This window comes from Achroia grisella, unplaced genomic scaffold (genome assembly GCF_030625045.1).
Source record: "Achroia grisella isolate CSIRO2021 unplaced genomic scaffold, CSIRO_AGI_Agris_v1 utg905, whole genome shotgun sequence".
NCBI classification, from domain to species: Eukaryota; Metazoa; Arthropoda; class Insecta; order Lepidoptera; family Pyralidae; genus Achroia; species Achroia grisella.
In genome coordinates this window covers 243974-271931 of record NW_026713063.1, presented here as the reverse complement: position 1 = coordinate 271931, position 27958 = coordinate 243974, and the positions used below count along the sequence as shown (strand labels likewise).

The 27958-nt window shown below is 32.4% G+C and overlaps 1 protein-coding gene across 1 annotated transcript in view; it reads right to left on the bottom strand.

The window, feature by feature from the left end:
• Positions 1-8556: 8556 nt before the first annotated feature.
• The window catches only part of LOC131853697 (echinoderm microtubule-associated protein-like CG42247), a 33555-nt gene continuing 14153 nt past the window's right edge, over positions 8557-27958 (bottom strand). Inside the window, exons 2-19 of the mRNA XM_059204703.1 lie at positions 27112-27309; positions 24883-24999; positions 24217-24350; positions 23610-23734; positions 22887-23025; positions 22420-22569; positions 21599-21770; positions 20755-20850; positions 18137-18274; positions 17498-17629; positions 16905-17033; positions 16357-16485; positions 12884-13012; positions 12390-12552; positions 11476-11658; positions 10992-11087; positions 10218-10332; positions 8557-9345 (exon numbers count right to left, since the gene is read on the bottom strand). Of these exons, the coding sequence (XP_059060686.1) occupies positions 9192-9345; positions 10218-10332; positions 10992-11087; positions 11476-11658; positions 12390-12552; positions 12884-13012; positions 16357-16485; positions 16905-17033; positions 17498-17629; positions 18137-18274; positions 20755-20850; positions 21599-21770; positions 22420-22569; positions 22887-23025; positions 23610-23734; positions 24217-24350; positions 24883-24999; positions 27112-27309 (2499 nt within the window). The 3' untranslated portion in view covers positions 8557-9191. The remainder of the gene's footprint in view (positions 9346-10217; positions 10333-10991; positions 11088-11475; positions 11659-12389; positions 12553-12883; positions 13013-16356; positions 16486-16904; positions 17034-17497; positions 17630-18136; positions 18275-20754; positions 20851-21598; positions 21771-22419; positions 22570-22886; positions 23026-23609; positions 23735-24216; positions 24351-24882; positions 25000-27111; positions 27310-27958) is intronic.

Genomic DNA, 27958 nt, shown 5'->3' with positions numbered 1-27958 from the left:
AATTATTTAAAGTTTCATCGATATCGAGGTAACGTATAAGTATATAGGTATATATGTTTCAAAATTAGTTAGCATGTCTTGGATGTCGCGCGGGATTTTTTCCGGTTTCTTGTAAATGTTCAGTAAATTATCAATAAAGACCAAGCGTTGAATATTATAAGCGGAACATTCGAAAAATATGTGATTTAGGGTCTGACTGCTGTTATTGCACTCTTGACATGCATTTGAATCAATTATTTTCATTCGGCACAAATGACTATTGAATCTAGCGTGACCAAAACGAAGTCGTATAAGGAGTGTGTAAAATTTCCGGTTTTTATAAACTCTAGATTTAGTGAACCAGGGTGAGGAATGAATATTTTTGTTAATGGAGTAAAACCAATTACCCTTGGTCTTTAGCGAAAGTTGCCACTGTTCAATCCATTTTTGACGAAAACTCTTGTAAACTATAGAAAGAATGTCGGAATAAGGTATGGCAACATCCTTGACAACGCCAATGTTATTCATTCTTGGTGATAGTTCTTGCCAGGAAATCTGCGTTTTCATTACCGAAAACACCAATATGTGATGGTGTCCATAATAAAATAATATCATAACACTCCAATGAGAGCTCATATAATATTTGCTTAATGCTATCTATGATATAATTGGTTTTATAATGTAGTTTGTTACTTTGAAGAGCAGTTAAAACACTCATACTGTCTGTGACAATTAACCATTTTTTGCAATTGCCCCTATCATCTTTTATATAACAAAGTGCATTTAAAATAGCCAAAGATTCTGCTGAAAAAATACTAAATTCTTTATGTATTCTAGTTCCATGACCGGTTCTGATACTTGGTAAGTATAGAGCAAAGGATGTTCTCGATTCGTTTTTAGAACCGTCTGTAAATATGGATTGATGAGTTGAAAATGTAGACAACTTGTTATAAACTTCTTGTTTGGTCCTTAACTCAGAGTCAATTACAATATTAATATTTGGAAATTTACTTTCAAATGGTCCATGGTAACAATTCCAAAATCTATTGCTTTTGTGAATTTTGTATTGCTGATCAATATTGATTGAGTCAGAGAAATCATGAAGTATATAGGGAACTGTTTTAGAATTAGAAAGGGGAAATAAAGAAGTAATATGTTTGAGCCTTTGTAAGAGTGGGTCTTCAGAAAAGGATAATAATTTTAGGATGAATCTTTGTTTTAAGTACCAGAATCTCAGGTTTAATGGTGGTATACAGCACTCTACTTGTAAGGAATTTATAGGGGTTGTTTTCATTGCACCAGTTATGTATCTTAAATTATTATTCTGAAGTACTTCAAGTTTATGAAGCTTGTTTTGGTCAGAACCAAAACATAGATAGCCATATTCAAAGTGGCTGCGAACCAAGGATTTGTACAGCATTAAAAGGATCTTAGGATCACATTTATATAGAGCTTTGATAATATTAAATGCTTTGGAAGCTTTACCTAGTAAATAATCAACATATTTGTTCCAAGACAAATTGCTACAAAAAATAACACCTAAAAATTTAACTTCAGCAGTAATAGGTAGTTGTGAATTATTATATAATATTTTAATGTTTTTGTATGATTTATTAGTTTTAGAAAATATTACTACTTTAGATTTGTCAGGGCTTACATCTAAATTGAGGTATTTAAAGTAATCTGTTAATCTTAACAATGCATTACTTATTATTTCTGTAACTTTATTAATGTCTGGGCCTGAAAAGTATATAACAAGGTCATCTGCAAATTGAAGATTCCTGACATGTGGTCCTAAAATTAAATTAAGTTTGTGTATGTAGAGGATAAAGAGTAATGGACTAAGTATTCCACCTTGACACACACCTTTATAAGAAAGACGAGGTCCTATTAACTGCTTGTTAACTTTAACAAAAACTTCTCTACCATTTAAAAAGTTATAGACCCAGTTTATAATTTTTCCAGGTATACCAATAGAAACAAGTTCCAGAGTGAGAATGTGATGATTGACATTATTGAATGCACCGATAATATCAAAGAATACCCCAATCAAAACTTCATTGCATTTAAGTGCTTTAAATATATCAATATGAAGATGAGTAACACTCTCAGAGGCAGATTTACCTCTACGAAAACCAAACTGATTTGCTGGTAATAAACAATTACTCTCTATGTAGAATTCTAGTCTTTGTTTTAATAATTGCTCAAATATTTTTCCCATGCAGGAGGTCAGAGTTATAGGTCTATAGGAATCTATTTCATTTGCATTTTTGTTTGGTTTTAAAATTGGAATAATACAATCTTTTTTCCAATCGGAAGGAATAAGTGAATCTTTCCACAGTGCATTATAAATACATAAAACAATATTTTTAGAGTTATAAGAGAGGTTTTTTAATAATTTATATGCTATGCCATCGAGACCAAATGCTGTATCTCTTCGGGTAGATATGGCTGCATTAAATTCATAAAAAGTGAAGGGTTTATTTAAATAATTTAATTTGTTACTATTTTCATTAATGTGTGATTTAAATTGGGTCTCGACAGTGTCAGGAGTATATTTTTTAAGAAAATTAGAAATCCAGTTATTATTATTTGAAATCTGACTATATACATAAGTTTTATTGAATTTTTTAACAGTATTCCAAATTTTGGAAATGGGTGTGGTGCGATTAAAATTTTCACAAAACTTATTCCAGCTAATTGATTGTTCTTTTTTAAGTATTAATTTTTTTTTGGCTTGTAACCTTTTAAAAGCAATATAATTTGCCTCTGATGGGTCGTTTTTAAAATTAATATATGCCTGTTTAGAATTATCTACTGCAAGAGTACATTTTTGATTCCACCAAGATAATGGAATCCTTTTATTTTTAAAAGAAATATCATTTGTAGAGCTTATGGGTTTTGATTTTGATATACAACATTTGTCTATAGCTAAATTTAAAATATCAATTAATTTAGTATAACACTGCAGGGGTGAATTACTATAAGTGTAAAGTGTAAAATCTTGTAACAAACTATCTGTGGTCTTCTTATACACAGTCCAATCTATAAGATTGTAATTATGAAATTTGGGATAATCTAAGGATTCTGGTAATCTAGAGCAATTGTTATTAATTACTATTTTTGTTATTACAGGTAAATGGTAGCTACCTAAGGGATCATTATGTACTATCCAATGTGAAGCAAGAGATATGCAAGGGGATGCAATAGTAAGGTCAAGCGCATTACTCTGCCATCTGTGTGATCCTACTGTAGTCGGTGTACCATCATTTAAGAGGACCAAGTTGTTACCATCAATACATTCAAGAATGTCACGACCGCGAGCATTAATAGACGAGCAACCCCATGCTGTGTGATGAGCATTAAAATCACCAGCAACCAACATGGGCTCTGGAATACTATTAAGAAGATTACTGAATTTATTTTTGTTAAAACGTGGACTACAATTATTTGGGCTATAAAAACTAACAACTGACATTTCTGTGTTTTTATATTTTAATCGTACCGCAATATTCTGTAAGGAATCATCACTATATGTATCAATTTTACTGAATTCTATACTTTTATGAACTAAAATTGCAACGCCGTTGTGGTCATTGCCTGAGTCTAATCTAACAATGTTAAAGCCTTTAATATTTAATTTATAGTAGGCTTTTAGCCAGGTTTCTGATATCAGAGCAATATGAATATTGTTCTCCAATAGAAAATGTGTAAAGATTTGTTGATTACTTACTAAACTTTGTGCATTCCACTGGACTATTACTATATGGTCCATAAAGAAATAAAAAATTAAAGAAAGAAAGATTAATCTGGGTTTTTTTTATTCTGTAATGTCTCTAGGAGAACTTGTTTTATATTTTCTGTACATATTGTTTTGTCATTGGTTCTATTCAATGTTATAATTTTAACAATTGATTCTAATAGGGTATTTAAAATTTGGTCAGAATTAAGTAGGGATATAAATTGTGCCGAAGGTGAAGTTTTGGTACTGCCTAATTGAGGAAATGATTTCTCTCTAACAATATCAGCATAACTTTGTACTTTATTTTTATTCTCCTCTATTTTCTTTTTCTTAATAGGACACTGTGATGAAATGGCTATATGATTACCATTGCAGTGACAACATTTGGCTTCGTTAATATTTGCCGAACAGTTTCTGAAATTATGATTATTTCCGCATACTGAGCATCTTTCAGCGTTCTTACAAAACTTAGCGATGTGACCATACCTTAAACATTTAAGACACTGCTTTACAGGAGGTATGTAAGGCCTCACCACAAAGCGCCAGCTATTCAGGTCGACGGTGTCAGGAAGTACAGGACAGGAAAATGTGATGGAGACGGTTTTAGTTGGCTGCATTGTAAAGGTGTTATCATCACCTTTAATACGCCTCATGAATCTGCGTACACAAACAATATTTTTTGAGCTGGTTATATTAGAGTATATTTGTTCGTTCGATAGATGCGTAGGAACATGCTGAACTACTCCAGTTACTTCCGTGGCTGAAGCTGGTATACTTGCCTTTAATTTAAATCCGTCTAGAAATTTTTTATTAACTAAGGCTGCATTAGCTAAACCGGGGCGTTCAAAAATGACGCCGATCTTAAATTTATTCATCCTTAATAATTGCTTAACTCCTTTATTATATTTTTTCAAATTAGTAGCTAAGGACATCATATCCCTATCACCGATTGGCTTATTACTATCTGTACTCTCCATAAATACAATGTATTCAAAGTTTCCACCATCCTCAGGATAGTACCGAACATAATCTGGTATTTGAAATGCCTTATACTTATCCACATCCTCAGGTGCCGATTCCGAGTCAGACCCTAGAAAATTAATATCATCGGATGTATCATCCGATATTTCCTCTTTCTTTTTTCGCTTCTTCCCGCTCCTCTTCGTCATCTTTACTAGTTTTGACTAAAAAAACTCAATAAAATATTATTTTCCAAAACTAGCGCGAAAAAATACGTGTAGTCGCTTTGAAAGTTCCCGCGCTTTTTTTCGAAGTCAGAATGAAATGTCAGTAGAAATGTCTTTTTTTCTGTAGCTTTACGGCTTTGGAGAATCGGTAACAGAATTATTGCCATTTCGGGTGTTGCCAGATCAACAACTTTATTCAGTCTACTTTCATTAGTCCATTTACAGAATTAATTCTTCCATTATGTTGAGAGATTCTTTCCACCTTGCAGTAATTGTCATAAATTGTGCATAAATGAAATTGTTGAATAAAAATATTTAGTCAATAGTTTTCTTTACATTTAATCTACATCTCCTCCAGTTTAGTCTTTACTAATGTACTCAATTATTTTTTTAGAAACAGAAAAAGTTGTAGGATTGTTTTTAGAAAGAAAACAGAAATAAATAGTAAACAGTCTGTGCTTTATTAATTGGGATGAAGAGGATATTAGGGACTAGTAGTTAGTACTATGTCACATGGACCCCCACGCAGTTCTCCCTGGAAACCATAATGGTATGGTTTACTGGTGAATTCCTTATAATGTTTGAACTGACCGAATTTCATTATCATTCTACATCGTCCACTTGTATATAGCTGGCATGTGCTGTTCGCAAACTAGAAAAATGTTATCACTCTGTAAAAAAGCAACTTTGTCAGAAGTTTTACTTTTAATCTATTCCTAGTAGTATTGTTAGTTTTTTTAGCAAGCAGTTTATTTTATTATATCAGTTTATATAATATAAGCAGTGGCTTTGTCAATAAAACACAAAATTTAATATTAATTTAAGACTTTATTTGATTTCTGACGTCAAGTAATGAGACAAAATATTTTGATCCCTGAATTAAAAATAAATTGTTAATAATATTCCTCAATTTTAATTTACAAGTATGTAGATAAATCTATTTATGTGTTTAGTAAATCCAATAATTCGAATGAACATGTGCATGCTTAAATTTTTATCAATATTCTTTATTTTAAAGATTTTTATTTTATTGATTTATATATATATCATATGATAGTATTTATAGACGGATGTCCATTCAAAATTTTCACATTTGTATTTAATCTTGATAGCCGTTGGATTTTTTCCTAAAGTTCGGGGTTCGATACACAGTGTGCATATCCATAGATAGATATGTAGGTACACCACATTTTTGTAAGCTAAAGAAACAGAAGGAAAATATTCGCTATTATGTTTTCTATGCATTTACAATGATCTTGTAAATTATAGGTTCCAAATTGCAGCGTTGGTATGTTCGTTATTTTTCCCAGAGGAACGCTTTCCACTATTATATAGATGTAAACTACAAATAGCACGTTTTTAGTGGGAAGACTGTACATAGTTCAGACTGGTTTGAGATTAAAAATAGCTGATATCGATTCATAGGTAGTTCATTATTATCTACATATTAATTTTATGGATTACATTATTTCTGTTGCATATTGTATTTTGAATTTTAGTCTCCAATAACTTGTTTTCCATAGCGTACCGGCTCTTTAGTCTATTTTCCATAGACTTACAATTACAGTTTAGTTCGTTTTATAATTCTGGATTCTTGGATCTGTTAGCCATTTGATAGATATAGTCATATTATATAATTAGTGCTAAACTATATTTCTGAAATATACGTTTCAGACTTGCATGCATATAGTGTTTTTATCTGTGCGAGAATATTCTTATGGCAATTAAAAATCGAGAATTTTTTAATTTCTTTTAGTTTTTTTCTATTATATAAGTCTTGCGAAACAAGACAAAAGTGTTCAAATTTTATTAATGTTTACATTAAGTACGCATACGATATATGTCATATATTGTGCAATATTTATTTATATTATTCAATTATATGATCATCATATTACTTAGCTAGGTATAGTTACTTACAGCTACAGCTACGTAGAAATGTGATAAAATGTAAAATGTGTTACTTGATATAGTGAGTAACCGATACATCAAATGAGATATTATTAATATTATAAGAGGAGGCTAATTACACTTTCATAATATAGATATAGGATCATATCTGTGTATATAAATTTAGGTACTAATGGTTATAACATGGCGCAAATGACGATATGGCAATACACAAATTATTAAAACGTAGACATTTAGAAAGGCTCAATAATACAATACGATTGTAGTGAAATGTCAAAATATGACTGTTAAATTTAGTTTGTACTAGAAAATGTCACTAAATTCAGTTCGTTTATACAAAAATCGCTAAAAAAAATATTCGTCGCCCGCACCATACTATATCGCGCGTTGATACACTATAAGAAAGAAGTTTCAATGATATCTTGTATTGTCTGTGACTGTTTAATGACAGCAGCGCCTTGATTATATAACGACGTTACAATAGTTTCTCATTTTAAACCAAATTGAATACCTACTGTTCGCAACTGGAACCGTCAAACGGTTCGTACACATACGCAAAACTTTTTTTTCTTAATAATATACGGTTTATATATTAATTATATAAAACCACTATCTCTTGTTCCCATCCTGCGTTTATGAGTATAACATATACCTACATATGATCCTATATTCTGATATTAACATTAAATTCAAGAACATTTACTGTTATCAGATATCAATGAGGATACAGTTATGTAGTTCAATATTTATCACTAAATTTATTACAGTATTTGTTTCGTTTCTCAGTAAAAAATTATATAAGTATGTATAAGGATTATTTTTTACATCGTTTGGGTGAAGGTGAATATATCGAATAGATTGAACTGTATTTTGAATATAAAAAACAGAGACAAGCTGTATAAAGGTTACAATAGATATAAAAACCGTAAATTCGTGGCCTGCCACATTAAGAAATAAATACATACGGTTATCTATGTTACTAATGTCTACAGTTTTGTGCATTTACCTGTATCTATAATACCTTAATATCTATATAACTACGTACGTTTTAAATTTGGAAACGTGTTTGTGAAAATATAAAAAGGACTATAACCCCCCCCCATGTAATATCATTACAGTAAAAATTAAAAAAGTAAATATTTTATTAAACTTTATTCGGAGACTTAGAGCGTGGCACTCATGGTCATATAGCAGCGGTGTACACGTGCTGAAGGAGAACATCCCATGAGGATGGTGGTGGAAGCAAAGAGCACCCATAAAATACACGCTTTCATGAACTTAACTCACTGACTTAGCATACATAATTTACTTTTCTATAACACAACCCTTAAAATCCAGAATTAAGTTAAGTAGTACCAATACTCTATATTTTAATACTATATTTCTGATTATATTCCAGATTCTGTGACAAGTATCTTTAAAAATATCCTCGTTGCCTAACTTTTATCATTTAAAAAAAGACTGTGACAACTGCAAAATTGCGTACAAATCTAAATTCCATAGAAATACGGACGCTATATACCACGCAGAAGTGCCGCGAGCCAAGTATCCAGGTGTATATAATTATATATTATCTATAGGTTACCTACGTTTATATATTGAAATTAATTATACTCGGACACACTTTTTAATATACACATATATATTCATAGATATAAATAAAATATGGCTATACGATAAACCCCACATTAATGGAATAACATTCCTATATAAAACAATAAACAAAACGATAAATCGAGTATTTAAAGTGAATGAGAAATTATTATGTGATTCTGAATATACCATATGATTTTGTTGTAACATTTTATTATATATCAGCACCAAATACACACATCACATTTTTACCTATACCTTCATTCACAAGGCCAATACTATCATTCTGATATTTTATCCGTCGTAACTCCATAATTATAATTAGTGTGATCTACATATAAATTTATTAATGCAAGTAAATTATGGCAGTGAGTTATACTTACTACGTACGTCAAAACTACCTTCAATTCGACAATTTTACTCCTTCAAATTGGTGACTTACTTTTAAGTAATTGGGTGTATACAGAATATAGATGTATCCTGAAATATATTCCCGTGTCTCTTTATTTGAATGAATCATCGAGACAATGTTGCATTTGAGTTGTCTAGTCCGTATTATACTCGTCTTATAAGTGTGTATAATCACGTGAAACAGAATCGTAGGGGCGATTTTTTCGCTACATTAGGTACCAATCGATTGTTTATCGATTCGTTCAATCGAGCTCATCAAAATCGAGTATTTTGAATGTGGCGTGAGGGTGCAGCGCTAGGGGCGGCGGCGACGGTGTGGGGGGCGCTACCACGACGGCAGGCGGGCGCAGCCGCGGCGCGACCTTATGCTAGTCGTCCACCAGCTCCCACAGCATCAGCGCGGCGTCAGACCCCCCGGAGCTCACGAGGCAACGGTCGTTGAATAGGAACCGAGCGTTAAACATAGCGCCACTGTATACTTTCGTCTCGTTGTATTCCGCTTTCGGACTAGCGCAAGGATATCTGGAAATTGTTTATAGTAATTAAGATTACTAGTGGAAATTCGACCATACTAAAAATATAAAAAGGTCTTTGAACTAGCAATAATAAATATATATATTTTGATAATAAACAAAAGAGTATATATACGACTGTGTGTTAAATACATAATTTAAAAAAATATTAGCACGGGGTACAACATTTTTGCTTCACGTATTAATACACGAAGTTTAGATGTACTCATTGTTATATGATTTTGTCAGTACAATGACAGTCAGATCATCAGGAGTATTGTGCCATTGCTTGCGTAAACAGAATTCTGAAAACAGCTTCCATTTGTTTGTTATAGGTACTCTGCTCTATAAATTAATAAAATTTGGTCAGGATATTTTTAATCGGATCATATTGAATACTAAATTGAACAGGGAATAAATCTACCACCGATGTATAAAAAGTAAGAATAGTCGTAACTGTGTTCAAATAAACTTAATGTTAAGCACTTTCATTATGAATGGTGCGTTTTTCTATTGTACTGGCATATTTTAAATGTAGGTTTAAAAGAAAGGAGTGGGAAATAAAGTCTGTAATCACATGTGATTACTTGCTTATTTTCAATTTAGAATGCGTAGCTTTCATTTATTTTAATAATAAAATTATTATTACAGGGATGTGAAAATGCCATCGTGACGTATTTATTTACACACTCCACAATTTAAATTATGATTTTACAAAGTCTATTATGACTTTTTTTTAAATTACACATTTAATATTATTTGTGACTAAAACCATAGATAACATAATATTATATGTAAAAGTAACAGAAATATATAAAAATCATAATATTTGAAAGATAAAACTACAGTAAGTAACAAAGAATTCGTTTATTATCTGCTCACCTGAATAACCGCAAGTATCCATCGGTGTCGCCGCTTACCAGCAGATCGTGGGCGGCCGAGCGACTTGCGGTAGATATCAATGTAGTCATTGGATAGAATCGGTTATTCCACATTCCTATAACGTAACCAAGGATAAATTAAAGATCAGATTTATAATAGAGATTAATCCGACTAGGATTCTCCTGATTACAACGAGAATATTGAGAACAGAAATGCAATGCTAGGTGTATTAATGCTCAATGAATAACAACTAAATGATAAACGAAGTAACTAACAGGATGTCATGACTCCAGAATGGAGCCGCAAAGGTGTTTTTAGTAAATAAGAAACTCCAGATATTCTAGCCACTTTTCTCATCTTTATAATTTTTATATACACTCAAAACAAAAGTTTCTTTTATTTCAAAGTATTCTACTTCATAATACGTTACTTGATGGTAAGTAACGATAGATCTAAAATAAATCACGGTTATTCGGCAGTTGCTTATTCACTATTTATTTCAATAGGTGGTATTTTCGGGAGTCTTTAGTATGGAATGATTTCAGCCCCTGATCTTCATTTTTTTCGAAGCGGGGCAAAAAACAAAAATGCCGCCCTCTTTACACTCCCCTCCTAGATTTGGGGCTGAATGAATATCGATTAATATTATAATTACATCCGGTAACATTTTTATTGTTCTCTTTAGATTTATAAAGACCATAATAAAGATGGATTTTGTTGTTTCTGATTTGAAGAGAGAAAGCAAATTATACAGATTTATTAAATAAAACCTACCTGATACAAGGAAACCAACAGTGGAATTATATGTAGACCATTTAACATCTTTCATGGCTATAGGACTTTTCTCAGGTGATAAGGCCTTGATGTCCCCTGTAATAGAAATATGAGAATTAAAATTTAGACCTGTAAAGTTTGGGGTTAATTACTTGTGCTGTACGGTATAATGAACTATAAAAAAAGCTATAATTAACTAAATAAGTATTTGTTATTGCAGTAGATACATACATTACGTTATTGGAATGCAAAAAAGCTAACAGCCCGCCTGATGTGGAGCGCTAACTGTGGACATGTATATATCAATAACTCTACAAAACATCTCCTTTGGAAAGTATACGGTCTATCTTGAGGAGGTAAAAACCATCGATCCTAAGAATATTTTTCAATGATTGTATATGACGAGAAAGGCAGTGAACTCTAAAAAAATGGCCAGCATAATAGATCTCTGCAGGTGAAGTCCTTAATGAAAAAAGGTACTTACAAAATGCTAAATCATAATCAGCTGTCACTGTCTGCAAGTAGTTTCCGTCAAGACTCCAATCGAGTTGCACGAGTGGCTGCGCGCCACGTATTTTGTTAGATTTCTTGTAAGAGAAACCATCACGGGAGACACGGAATAAATAAATGCTTCCATTTTGAGATCCTATTGCCAGAATGTCGCCGGCTGAAATTAAATCAAATAATAATTAAACATTTATTAACATTGAAGTCAGTTATTGAATTTTAAATTAAAAAATACAATCTATTAATATGTTTTTAAATAGATGATAATGGAATGCTGCATCAGCCTGTGCCTGCCGGCCACCGGTTTACGCTAGCGCAGCATCAGTGGACGATGATAAATCGATCATGAAAAGTTATAAATTCCTGGCGAATTTATAATGATAGTTTCTAAGGGGAGCCGCGTGGAGGTCAACCCGACATGGTACATTGCTAGCAATGGGATCATCAGTCCACATCGCTAACATCCACTTTCCACCCAATCTATTAACTAACTATAAGAGACTAGAGAGATAGTACTAATTTACTAATGTTATTAGTCCTGCCCTCCACACATCTACTGTCATTCCAGATGTCAATCCCTAAACGACATCGTGATGAACGCAACACTGCAAATACCCACATTTTGCTAGGTATATTTGAATGTAACATGTAAAATTACCGAGAGGCGGTGGCGAGCCTGCCACCGCCTCTCGGATTTATTTTGGATTTTGCTCTCCATGTTTCCCTCACCACCGAGTGACTCAGAAATATAAATTGATACCCAAAGTTTATTGGTATCCGTCAAACAACTCACTTTCAAGTCCTACCCGGACGGACCCGGAAATGTCCTGAGTTCCAATCCAACCAATCTGTTAACCACTAGCTATTTTTGCTATCAGTAAAACGAATTACCTGAATTGTATTGTAAAGTGTTGAGGGGCGAGCCGCAAACTCTGAGAGTAGCAACGTGAGCACCAGCGTCCGCGTTCAGAACAACTAAATGACCCTCCGTGCTGCCAGCAGCCAGTGCTCCACCACCAGGGTGCCAAGCAAGAGACACGCATTCGTAGCCAACCTACGATAACAGAAAGCGTATTGTTATAGTCACATTTATATCAAATCAAATTTAAATATCTTTATTTTTATTCATATATCACTAAGCACAGACACGTATAAGTTCAATCTACCGTTAGGTGTATTCTGTGTATATTATGTATTTACTAAAAAAATATCTATATATTTGTATCAGTTCTTTAGTACCCATAATACAAGCTCTGCGTAGCTTGGGACTAGATAACATTGTACGAATTATCCTGAGATATTATTATTATTATGCTTACACTCGCGCACTCACACACACACACACACACAATCCCACACGTATTGTGAATATTATGCATTCTCACCTGTGTAGCAAATACTAGCTTATGTCCTTTCCACAAAGCAATATTTTTGTCATGGCCAGCAGTCGCGAACATTTCATCATCCGGATGTACAGCCAACCCCATCAGTTGTTTGTGATGACCAAACAAAACCTAAAAAGTACAATCATATCTTATATTGCAAACGGGGCGCGTTTCTGTACATTGAATATAAAATAAAATGCACACGTACTTATGTTATAGTAGTTAACTCCAAAACATACTAATTAAAATTTCTATCTATTTCTCTGTGTATGTGTATGTGATGACAGGAGTGGTGGTGAGAGTAAACACACACAGTAGGGTGTAACTTGTATATTTAACTGTTACATCTTGAATACTCTAGCTTACACTAATTACATAAACTATATATATGAGGTACTGCGTGACCTACGTGTCGTTATACAAAACGTACACTCGCACAATCTTTTACTGAACGTGCTGATTTGCATCACTATACCACACCTCCCCTGAAAAGTAGGGTGTCTATGGTGAGGGTGTCCCCTCCCTCTGAAAGTTTAACATTACAAGGACAATTTTATTATTTAAACATACAAAAAGACAAAAAAAACAAGCACCAAGGATTAATTTAACTTAACAATTTCTCAAGGTATATCATAGCTGAGTACAAAAAAAATACAAACTTTTATAAATACATTGTATTATTAATACATATTTGTCATCATCTAACAGATCTTGTTTTCTACTAAACAAGTAGTAACCAAAAATTAAAATTAGGCCTTTTACTCTATAACAATTTTAAGAAATTTTATGCTTTACATTATTGGCCAATGTGACAATGCTCACTTCATTATCTGTACTTATTGACTTACTATACTTCTCTATACATTTTACAGTATACCTACATAATCGTAAAAACTCATCATACTTCTGTATATACCGACAGAACTTATTAACTTGAGACTTATTGTACATATTTTTAATAATTATAACTTCCATAATATTATGATCCTTGCATATCTCTACAAGTTCTCTTAATGATTTATCTACGCCCACCTTTGTTAATAGAGACGTTTGATTTAAATATATTATAGATCCGGATAGAACTACATTGCACGCATTATCATGCATATTATGCATACCTAACACTTTTCCTAATGTCTCCTTATTACAAATATTTACTTTCACACGAAACTGTGATTTTCTAGTAATTTCTACCATCTTTGATGGACTAGATTTTATTTTCACTTGAGAACATTTATTATTTTTTTTAATTGGACCTTGCTTAATAACGCCTGAAAAGCATGAGTTTAATTTTTTTAACTCATCGGACGTTGCAATTATTTTCGATAATTCGTCCGTTGTTCTATTTTTCGCACAATTTCCATTTTCCACAATATAATCAGTTTTCCTTTTATTAGGAAAATTAACATATTTTATACCATTTTCTCTTTTTTGAAAAGGTATACGAACCCTATCGAGTGATCCGTGGGGCTTTACACTTAAACAGCCCAATTCAAAATTTATAATACCTTTAAATTGTATTAAAAAATCTTCTCCTAATATACCATGGGAACTGCACTGTAATTCTTTAAATACATAAAACTTTTGTCTAAATTGCAGTTTCTGAAATTCAAGATTCAGGTAAACAAATCCCATTGCCTCTAGATTACCACAAACGCCTTTTATTGTAGCGTTATCTTTATGGATCTTAATTGAAGGCAAATTTTTTAACCAATCATACTTTAAAACTGACATTGATGCTCCTGAGTCTGCTATCAAAAATATATCATTATTAAAACAATTAAATTTAACTACATTATTTGTGTTAAAAGCTAAAATTTCGGTATTCTTATTTTCATGAACAAAATCTAACGATGTCTTTCTATCGCTATTCCTACTATCAGCTGACGCTTTGACGTAATTCATATGCTTACTATAACAAACTGCGCGACCTTCTTTACTATGCATTTTTGTATTTTGCTGACTACGCGCCTTAGTATTATTACGCTTCACTTGACATTGATTTGTTCTACGATCAAATTCTCGTGCGTCATAATTTATTTTATTTATTAAACACGTTTGGAAGTTCTTAGGAATGAATTCCTCCTCTTCTATTGCTGATCTGACAGCTTCTTGTAAATTTGATATATTTCTACATATTATATACATTGTCAACCTACTATCGTTTAGCCCGTATGCAAATTGCCTAATTGCAATATTCTCATTTATGGGCAATAGAATATCATACGCGGTGTTCAAACCCCCGCTTGGGCAATTGTTAATTCAACAAACAACCTTTCAATTTCATCCCCAAACTCTAAAATTGTTCTATTACCCTGCCTACATTTTTGTAGTTGCGTTAAAATGAATGTATACGATTTACTTGGTAATAGAATTTTTCTTATATCCTCCGTTAAATTATTAATATTATCGTAGTTTGATTTTAATTTTAATTTGGCACAACTAGAAAGTCTCGTCTTTAATATAAAATTTATTAGTAAGGGGTGGTCATCAGGCCTGAGGATGGTTTTGTAAAATTCAATGCCGTCTAAAAGGCTTTTTATAATTTTCTCATCCCGATTCACTATGGGTAATAGTAATAAAGCTGTTTTTAAATCAAATGCGGCCATTTTTAAAATATACAGACTAATATAAAATTCTTTCAAAAATTGTGTAAGTGCCCTGTCACAGTTTCCCTACTTCCTGTTCAAAATAAGTGACTTAAATTTAAATACACAATCAAATATTATATACCACTTAATATGTCCTTAATTATATTTTCACTGCACCAAACACGTATAAAATGTCTTCAGAAATGACACTAATCACGGCACATTTGATAATCACTACAACATTTGTAGACCGCTAGCACCCTTTTATTCAATCTTCATACTTCCATCTATGGATGCTTCAATCAATTTTAGGCACAGGTATGCGGTGAACCTCAATTTGAGGATATTGGACACCGATGGCCTAGGAACATTAATTTCCACCGTACAATATATTGAGGGTAAATAATTTATACCTCTTTGCTGCCCGAAGATCTTCAGAGTATAGTCTGATCTTGATCCATTTATGCAGCTTCTTTGTCACGGTCGCCATGTGATGACAGGAGTGGTGGTGAGAGTAAACACACACAGTAGGGTGTAACTTGTATATTTAACTGTTACATCTTGAATACTCTAGCTTACACTAATTACATAAACTATATATATGAGGTACTGCGTGACCTACGTGTCGTTATACAAAACGTACACTCGCACAATCTTTTACTGAACGTGCTGATTTGCATCACTATACCACAGTATGCTAATCTCAAAAACATTTAGAATGCGGTTTCTAGAGACGTTTTGCAGAGAACTTCCCGAAACATTTAATGTTGGTTTGATTGCAACAAGAAACAAAATTGGATTATCTTGGTAATGAAATCGCGAGCAATTTAGAAAAAAAGTAGTCTAAGGCATTTTACTATAAATCAATATATAAATTTCTACCTGATTAAAGCGCCTTTGGAGGGACCCTTCCATTATATTATTTCTAGTGGTGCCTACATACAAGTTGCCGTCGTTTCTTCCCGGTCTTTGAGGATAAATGCTTCGAACACCACCAGCGGATTCCGGTAGCTGAAATATTATATTCCATTATAAAATAAAATTACATGACACTGATTACTACATAAATTATATTCACCTAATACCCAAATACGAGAAAATGAAACTTTGTTCCACTTATTATGAATATTACTAGGACTTAAGATTATTAAGTTTGTCACAGTTAAAGTTTATGTAGATAAGTAGAGCAGACAATAAAAATATAGTTAATATTTTACTCAAACATTGCTAAAAATAAAGTAAAAAATATTGGAAACTACCATGTGTTTCATACACACATAAAAATATATTTTTTTATAGTCTTTGAAATATAACCAGAACAACGTTCAAAATTAAACTTATTTTTTATTTAGGTCGAATTTGTTCATGAGTATTATACTAAAATAACACTATTAAACAGTTTTAAAAAATTAGGTCATCTGTAGACGTACTTTTGTTTCTGTTATTCGTTTATAATTCTGCAGTGAATCCCAAGCAGCGATCTTTCTATCCTTCTCACCTCCAGATATCAAGGTGCCTTCAGACAGCATTATTAGTGAGCTGATTCCTTTAATGTGAGCCTGAAAATATATCAATTAGTTAAATGGTGAATATGATATTAACATAAAAAAATCTCATACAGTAACAGACTTTGAAGTCGCATTTAAATGAAAAATACATATTACTATTAATAACTACGTATAGTTTATTTCACATTTATTACTACAATTCAAACGTGGATTGATTCTGTAAGGTTACCATTATTGAACCAATTTCGGCATTACCATAAAATATTGTCTATCATATATAAATCATGCACTAGGATATATATATTTTTAAATGTCTGTGTGCTCATTTTTTAACAAGTGATTATCTTTCATCATTTCGGATCTGTGCAGGAAAGTGACTGAGTTATATTGTATTCTTACCCACTCAAAACACAAAATGAGCTTTCTTTCCTTTATCATAGAGTTGCGTTAGCTTTACATCACAACTCCAAATGCAATTATATGTAATGCAACATATAGATCTGTACGATACATACCTCAAATTCCATTCGTACAAAATATGCGCCATCACTGTCTACGCTGTAGATAGTTATGAACCCGTCACTATCAGCTGTCACAACGTCACCATCTTGTTCAAATTGTAGAGCTGTTACGTGTGTACGAGACGGCTAAAATAAACCATATACATATAATAATAATAATAATACACCGGCACCCAGACTTACTTATGAATACAAATGTTTGTGCCGTGCGAGGAATCAAACCCACTACCATCGGCTAGTAAAGGGGTGTGCTAAATCGCTAGATCACCGATGCCGTCATTGTTATGTCACCTCCATAACTTTATTGTGGTTTAGCAAATAATTTTATTTTAAGTATTGTTTCTATTGCACCAGTAAATTTATTATTTCATTCTCTAGTCAGCTCTTACAATATCCTGGGCGTTACATTGAAAGTGGATATATCGTGTTTTTATTTTGTCGCGACAAGGTATACTGTAAATGGGTCAGTCCAAAATGTGCCTGGTTCACTTTCAATCTTACTACATATATGAATCTATCAGTTAGGCTGGCCAGTATATTAAATAATATTTTTAAAGTATCGTCCAGTGAAACTCTTATACATATTGCTGCTGAATTTCTCTATCACTTATTCCTGTAATTGAAATAACTTACAGGTTTTATGATGTCTGTACGTTCAAAGAAACCGTCTTTTCTGCGGTTCCAAAAAGTAAGGTGTCCCTTGCCGTGTGTGATTAACAAATTGTCATCTAGTGGATGGAAGGCAGCGCCGGTCAATTCTTCTTGTAGAGTCTGAAATAATGAATAGGTTAGGAACTAAAAAGTAATAATAAAAATACCCAAATATGTATGGTACCAAAAATATTTTGTATGACCAAAAAGGTTAATAATAATTAAATAATTGAAAACAGCAAAGGAATAATTTGTGTTAATTTTTATTGTAGCCCGTACCACCGTAGTGGTGGCGTAGCGTCTAACGTAGACTATGCGTAGAAGGTACACTAAAAATCTGCACTGCGCTTTATTTCTATTTCAAGTTATTGCTGCTACTATGAAATATTACGCTATTGTTAACATATATAATTGCTGCACCATTTGGTCTAACATAAGTACATATTTACTGCTTTCTCATTTACCTGAAGAATACATTGGTAATTGTACACATTTGAAGAAGAAGGATTAGCTATGTTGCAAGAAAATCTTTTTATATAGTTAAACAATTTATAATTTGAAACTTTTTGATATACATATACTTTACATCCATTCATCCATTGGCTACGCCCTCTGCTATCTATGCAAAAAAATATTGGGAATAATGTAATGAAAATAATCGTATTTAATATCAAGTGACACGAATATATGTTATACGTGAAGCAGGACGCAGTACACGCCGAGGAAAGGAACAAAGAAGTACCGACGCGATATATGACCTCGGACGACGTGTCGCGTGACCGATAAGCCCTACTCGACAAATATGAAGATTAATTTCAAAAATCCAAGTACTTAAGTTTTATTAACAGCAGTATTTTAGATTACTACAATATTTATATTGCCCGCTTTTTATCCAATTAAAGAATATTAATTAAACGTTTAATGAAATGATTTGTCATCAGGACTGTATGCTTGATCGTTAACGTCATATAAAAACTATATTAATGAAGTAGCGAGTAATAGAAATAATCTTTGTTCAAATAAAATTAAAGTACTTTGTTAAAGTAGGTATTTTTCTAATAACCTATCGGCAGTTTTTAAGTAAATATTCAGACGGACTTGATGTCTAAAACAGCCTACATACTATACTAGAATCAGACGCAATTTTAGAGCGGTTGTGATTGAGGTAAGCCAACTTGCTAGATATAGTCTATATAATCGGTCAGGATTATGCCACAAACGGCATGATCTAGGAAGCAAATCAGTGCGCTCCTCATGACTTCATTTTTCTGGTGGTCCACCTGAAAGTAACTGGTTGCCTATATACATGAACAGCACCTCGGAAGGATATCACATTATCAAGTAACGTCTATTGCCTTTACATTCCAGAGGAACAATGAAACAAACAGAACAAAAAAAAGAGGAGGATGTTATGCCTGTAATTTCACTGCGTACATTACTTTGCAACCGAAATACAGCATACAAAGCAAGCTTTTTAGTAGCAGTGAAATATGTAAGAATAAGTTACCCTCGCAGACAATTTTTCACAAAGCCTACCAAAATTTATCTTATCACTGCTTCGATATTGCCTCTGATTTTAATGTCATGTGTAGACTGGTCTAGGTCGTTTTACACAATAGTATACGATATACTATCCTATATACAGGTTTACTAAGTACTAGGAAATAAATTTCTTCGTAGTTAGTAATCAAATATTATGAAATTGTTGGCAATTAAGATATAAATTATGACGTTTAAATACGTAGAGCTGGTAAACATAGCCCACGCCACCGAATACATAATAGTTGCCCATAGAACAGTAAAAAAATATAATTATTACCATGCTTATCACGATAAAGACCAAGTAGTAATTTACACACTCAAAACTAATCCTTGTTGCTAAACGATTAAAATTTGTTTTGACACAATTGCCATGCCGTGATACTGCATTTTGTACCGCGTAGTGAGGGGCGTGCCAAGTGCTGGGTGTGTTGAGGTCGGACCGTTGAACTCGCAACCAATACCATATTGTTTTACTTATTGTTTATTATGAAAGCAACACTTTTTCTATACCAAATGTTTTGAAATTTTACGCCAATGTTACAAAATGACTGACTCATCATCACTCTACCAAGACAATCTATTTCTAGTAAAAATGAAAAAAGACATTCTTAAAAATGGTATATATGATTTTGTATAAAAAAAAACAGTGACATTTTCTACCATAAATACGGTATTTTTGAAAAATCATTCCCGAAAAAAAAATGAGCAGTGTCGGTAGCAGGCGACGTAATCTCCATATATGGTATAATGAAGGGAATCTTGTTCTTGAAGTCGTTTTCGTAAAATTTTAGTCAACCGTAAACAGTTGTAACAGTTCTTTTCGTATTCTATATTAGTTCTAAAATAAAATTAAAATATTTGATTAATTTAATTATGTTCATACTCCACAACGAAATAATTAATTTCCAATATATTTTTATAGCACACGGCAAAGCTGATGATAAGTGATTACTGCCGACCACAGATAATATAATATTACATACTGCCGACCGACAGTATGCTGTTCTTTACCAAATAAATTGATACCTAAGTATACTAAGTAGATACTGTATTCTTACCGCGACTTTGCCTAAGAGATGACCCCATTGCCATTGCCATACAGACAGTATACTCTCTCTCCCGGCGTCAACAGCCAAAACGTAACTACCGCCGTTCTGTGTAAAAACATTAAATTAGTATTAAAACACGCACGCTGTAAGCTAAGGGCTGTATTTATATTCAGGTTTGTTGTGTGTATACATAGGTATTTATTATATTAAAAGTAATTTGCAGACATAAATAGTATAAAATAATGAATAATAAAGAGCAAAACAATAAATTAGTATGTCTGCAGAAAAAGTATTTTATTTTCCCGCGCAAACATAATACGCCACATATGCACAATATTTGCACGGCGCGCAGCCGCAGTGGATGACGAGTGCGTCATAGCTGTAAGCGCGGTGTTAATACTACTATGATTATTAACACACGTGTTATTTCTAGATAATAAGATACATAGTGTGGATTTATATTAATTTAATGTCTAATCCTTCAGAACCAGACAGCCATTAAATTGGTTAATTAAGTAGGTAATTAGATTACTTAATATTTATGGTCTCACTATTATTAATGCTAATACTACTATTAGTAAGCTTAACTAGCAATGTTGCTGTTTTAAAACATAAGGATCTAAATAAAAAAAAATATTTTGTTCATTTTAATATTATAATATATTTGATTCGGAGTCCGACGAAGAAAGAAAAACCAGTTTTGATTTTTGTAACTCTTTAAAAATAATGCATTAACAACTGGATTTTATTTTCAATTTATTACAATTCTCTACTATTATTGATCTGTGTAAGACGGGGGTTGTAGTTTTGATATGTATGAGCTTTGATATGTATTTTATGTTATTAGTCTTACCAGTTGAGAGAATGCGACAGCAGCGACGCCTGCCTCGAACTCCGCCATTCCAAACACGTGCAGTGTCTGCAGCGTGTCCGTACTCCAGATGCGCACGTGGGCTTGGGCCCGGCGGCCGCGTCCAGCTCTCTGACCACTGGCCACCAACTCTCGAGACGGATGCAGTTCCATGCTACGAACATATTCAACTGTGTATATATCTCTTAGTTACTTATTTTTTAATATTTCTGAACAATTCACACAACGCTGTCTAGTGCTAAGACAAGCTGAGCTTGTGTTATGAGTACTAGACAATTAATATAAATATACAGATATATTTTTTAAATACATACATATTATACTTAGATTATTAGTACCATGCGAGGAATCGAAGCCGCGACCATTCGAAGCAAGACGGTGTCCTAAACCGATAGTTCACCGAAATTTATTAATTTATTCGATTAATTGTAACTTGCTATTGATTTTTTTTATAGAAAAACACTGTAATCGGAATGTAAATAACTCTTTAGATTATGACACTGATGTTGTCGATTTAATTGTTTATAAAAAAAAGCGTTAAAATAAAAATCGTCAGCACAGTTGTGATTTTGTTGCAGGTGTCCCATTACTATTTGGTTAATAAAAACAAAATATCTAATTATCTGTCAAAATAAAATAATGCATAAATATCTAAACATGCCAAATGAAATCTAACACATGTATTATGACGAACATATTGATTTTAATAGTAAACTACACCAAACAGGACTCTATAGTTTTAATTTTAAAGTTGTTTTTTATTATTTTTCAGTAAATGCGTTAGAGATACGACGTGTTCATACCACTGTATATCCTCGGTGTGTCCAATGTAGTGTCTTTGTGATTCCTCTTCCCTGTCGTACATCACAGCAACTGCGGCGACATAGTACAGGAGCTCGCCGGTCGGCAGCACCCACAAGTTGCGACGGCTGTCTGAACCGCGGTATCCATATCTGCATAAATATCAATATATATACAATATTATATGTATATTCTATAGTTATTTTAGTATATTAGTAAATTTGTCACAGTTCTCGCTATTACCCCATAATACTTTCTGATTATATCCTAAGGTTAGCTGATAGAGAATGCCATTAAGCTCTCCTGTTGAACAAAAGTTTTTGTTCAATAAAGAATAAATAAATATATATATATTGACTGGTCAACTGGGAGAAAATGACTCAAGATATTATAGAAATTAAAATTTTGTGAAAATTGAAATTGAAATTAGAATTTTTGTGTATTTGTGCATTGAAGTTTCAATACTTACACCCAGTCAAGTTGCATTTTCTTCTCCGGTGGGGAATTGTCGATAGGTGCATGGTGGATGGGAGGATAGAAGGTGCGCCGGAGACCACGGATTGTGACACGAATCGGTTCCTCCTTCAGTACTTCTAGTAGGGTGTAGTCTGTTGAAGATACTATTAAATACACAGTCACTTATTTAAATACAATTACCAAAAAATTAGTACATACATCTTAAATACGTTCTTATAATTTTGTTTATTTATGAACTGTCTCGTCTTTATGTCTATGTATAGTCTCGGTACCAATGAAGATCAGTTGACAGGAATTCCGTCATTTGACCCTGAATCTACCTGGCTTAACTCTTAGCTTACGCTAGTAAGATGAGTTTATAATTGGTATACGGTTACAACAATATTGGAATACGAGACCTCAGCTTTATTAGTAAGACTAAAGAGACAATAAACGCTACTATCGTAAAATATTATCTATAACTATAGATTATATATTAAGATACCTAACTATACAGATTACATTATATAGTATTTAACCAGGTAAAATATTGAATATATTTGTCTCAAACATTTATATTACGTATATTGATTTTTTTATACTACGATGGTGGCAAACAAGCGTACGGCCCATCTGATGGTAAACGGTTACCGTAACCTATGGCCGCCTGAGACACCAGGGATATTAGTTGCGCGTTGACGTCCATAATGTCATTATACAGTTTAAGTATTTGTACCTGAATTGCGAACAATTTCCCCCTCAGGCGCATAAAGTACTCTGGGTCGACTTTTGCTGCGAGCACGCCTGCCGCGCATGTCTTCAGACGCCGGTGCTGCAGCTACGTTTGCTCTGGACCGAGATCTACAAAAATAACGGACAATCTAAACAAAAAGGTATTGTGCAGTTAAAATAAATGGTATGACACTACAATACAATTATCCTTCTAAATAGATATCTTATTTTTTCCTGAATACCGGTTTGTTTACGTATGTATTCCCGCATTCCAATAAAATAGTTAATGAATTAAAAACCTTATAGTAACTTGCTTATACTCATGATTACAAATCAGAGATTCTTGTATGCAACTTTTTAAACGAATACAAATGATTCTTACTAGTTTTTTACTCTTTTGCATTATTTTCTGTAAAGTTTAGAAAATGTGTGATAATATTACATGTAGGTAGCAAAATATTTAACATAATAGGTATGTATGTGTCACTTTACTATGTTGCTTTATTTGAAAATATAACATTTGAAGTACATATGTATTTATTGTTTATTCTCGCTTTGATACTTAATATTAGTGAAGACGATGAGATTTTATGTTTATCTATAATTGTTACCTTCTTATCGGTGATTCTATTGGAAGCATCGGAGCACTGGCTCCAGGGGTAAGTGCTGGAGCCACAATTACGGAGCCCAAATAAAATGTCTCTACGTCAGCGAATTCGTTTCTTAGTTGTGAGAAACTCCTGACCTGTTAAAAGGATTAAAATTAATACATTGGAGCGCGACTGGGATCACAACACACATTGTGACGCCTCATATGCAGCGATTCATGAGGGCTAAGTTACTACACATTCGTATCGTGTAACTTAAGTACTTGTTTTTCAAGAAGGGTATATTACAGTTTCTTAAAGGTCGCCACACGTGACTCCCTAATGTTTCAAGCTGCTGCAATGACCGTTTACCATAGCATGAGCTATATGCTTGTTTGCCAATGTCGTAGCATATAAAACAAACTTCGCTGCTATATCTTGCTCTTCATTACAGATACACTTAAAAGTCACGCTGATAGTAGGTAAAACAACAAGAGTGATATCCATGCAGTTATATTTATACAAAATATATCTCTGTTCATTATTACAATAAAGAACACTAATTAATATTAGTGTTCTTTTTTGTAAATAATGGCCGCTAAAATTCTATTACATTAAATACATACTTTTGTACCATATTTTATTTATCAATAAATCAATAATATAAATAAAATTAAAGCAATTATTCACCTCTTGTCCTGTTATAGTGTACATCCTTTTTGCGCCACTCATTTTTAGTACTTGCCCTAAATCTTCTAGTACTTCTTCAAACGGTTGCGTAGTACGTAGATTCAACAGAACACGACACTGCAATATACTTTGGTAAAATATATTGAATACTGAGCTGAACAAGTAAGATTCTCATTGATTTGTAGAAAAATATATATTACTTAATAGATTTATATTATTTTATGATCAAATTGGTGGTTCGCACAGAATATTTTTGGTACCTAATAGAAATCCATTAAGAAATGAAATGGACTTATGAAAAATAACACCTCGTTTGATAACCGAGAAATATATTCCTTAAATAACGAAATGAAGTTCCGCAAAATAACAGCTTATTTGATAAATTATATCTATGTAGTATAGCATAAGTCAGATTAGACTCTATTTTACAATAATTCAACAAAATAACCACAACCTCAAGGGCAATGTATCTAATACCATAAAGTAAGTTAATCGGACTGTTCATTAATAGAAATAATAACATTTTTCATCGTGAAAATGTACCGAATAGACAGACAGACACACTTTAGCACTGATAATATCAGTATGGATACCGTAAACAATATGTGCTAATATTTGCATGACCTCAAAAAATACTTCTATGTGAGTTACTTCGGCAATCGAAACTCCACGCCGATGTTTATTTCCAAGGCCCTAGCAATGAAAGACCTATTAGAACAATGAGCGGCTTTGGATGGATTACTGGTATTTTCCTTGTGGCGTTTACGTTAATTTCATGAACAATTTTCGAGGGAGATTTTTGTTTAACCAAAACTAGTATGTTGTACCTACCTATAGTTTAGTGGCGTTATATGTAAAATGCACTGTAATAAGTAATAAATTTATATTTTTCAGAAAACAAACTCACAACGTGTTTGTTTTTAACCTACTATTAGAAGGAGGTTCTCATGTTTTATGGAAATACTATATATATTATATTCGTCAAGACTGAACTAATTGAGATCATTCTTTTTTTTTAATAGAATGAATATAGTTGAAAAACTATTGGTAGTTGTAGGTATTGGTAGTTATATAATATAATATCACTATTTTTGAGTTTTTATATCTTTCTGTCAAATGTATTTTAACGTCATTACTACTTCCAATCTTGAAATGTTTTGTTACCTTTGATATATAATATATTAATTAATAATAATTGGATTAAAACAAAGTGAAGAACCATTCCAAAATTATATTAATTATTACTATAGGTTTACAATAATTATTCGATTTAGAAATTGTGTGTCCATTTACAAAAGTTTGAAAGTATGCAAAATTGCTGTTCGAAATTTAAATTACATGCTATTTGATTCGTCTCAGTCCTCTTGGGGTCATGTTAGGTCACGGCTGAGTGTAGCGTTTTCATTCTGTATATCTAACAGTTAAATGGGAGTGGTTCTGTGCCCCATATCATTTCGTAATCATAGTGCGGCAATGAATTCGCATTTATGGATATCATAACCTAGAATTATGATAAGAGAATACCTTTTATATGAATTGATTGCTAAAAACTAGGATTTGGATGAATAAATACTGGCCCACGTTCATAAAAGCAAACGCTATTTGATATGGTAGTGTGAAAAAGTTGATAAGTTTTGAAAAAATTCTAATACTACTGTAAATTTAATTAAATTGGGTTTAAGTACTAATTATTCGTAGGTTGATGGAGCCGTTAAGCGATTTTTGTTAATATTTTACAAATATAAATTGTTTACTAATATAATATGAATATATATATGTAGATACATATTATATATCTGAATTAAATAAATAAAATTATTTAGTTTGATGAAATAATATTTACCTATCATTTTTTGAATTTATATTTTTTTTACATCTTTCTAATTTGTTCTTTTATGTATACCACAGTTGTTCCAATACTATAAATGCAGAAGTGTGTTTGACTGTCAATCTAGATCTTTATTATCTTTTCAGGGCTAAACGGCTGAAAAGCATGAAAATCGTTTGTAATAAGAGGACGGACATGTACTGCCTACCATAGAGATAAATAGGTAGCACCTGGTATTAAAATAAATTCGTTACTATGAAATATTGTTCTCACATTAATATATATTTTTCATTCTTACTCTGACGAAAGACTATTATCTATATCTATATACATATGACTATTTTCTTCTGTCAGCGATAAAAGAAAATAATCACATTAAGTTGTTAGCCCCGAACTGTAACCTGTATAGAGTGGTCCATGTTGTTGATGATTCTGATAACGCGACCACTGGCGGGTTTGCCGCCGCCTGGTGGAGGAGCATCAGATTCTGCCACTGACTGTTTCCTGGTGCCTGCCCGTGACCATCCCCCGCCTGCACCAGTAACTACACCTGATGTACCTCCGTACCACATGCCGTTCTTCTTTCCGTAACTTGCAGCCTATGAGGAAGACAGATTATATATGTACTATATGTAATAAAATAATATTAAAAAATATTCTAATACAATAAAGATTTTCATAAATATATCCTCACATGATGTATTGTCAAAGGTCATCGTTATGGTGAACGCAATTCCATGACATGCCCATATAGAAACAATATTATAATAGTAAATATATTATAGTTGAATGTAGGTCGACTTCTCCCAGAGTTTCATATTTTAATAAGAGAAAATAAAGAATTTTACAAAATTGTTTAAATAAATAAGTTGGTGAGCGTTGCCTTTACTAGAGTATAATTTAGAGGATTATTTTATTTCACAAAAAAGTTAAGAAAAAAAGTATATGAACAAATTTTACCTTAATAATCCTGAATTAACAGAAACCCAGATGAATACCAAATTTAAAACAGAACAGTACATTTATAATCAGTTTTTTTTATTTCATATACTTACGTATGGCTAGATTTATCTATTTCTCTTTTCTGTTTCTGGTTAGTTGTGAAAAAAGAACACGCATAGAAGTATTCTCAGTGCAATATACTTATGCGCAATAATATAGAAACTACTGTGAAATATCGAATAAACATATGTCTATTCTACTCTACTATTGATTAGTACTAAAATAATAGAAAATATATTTATACAC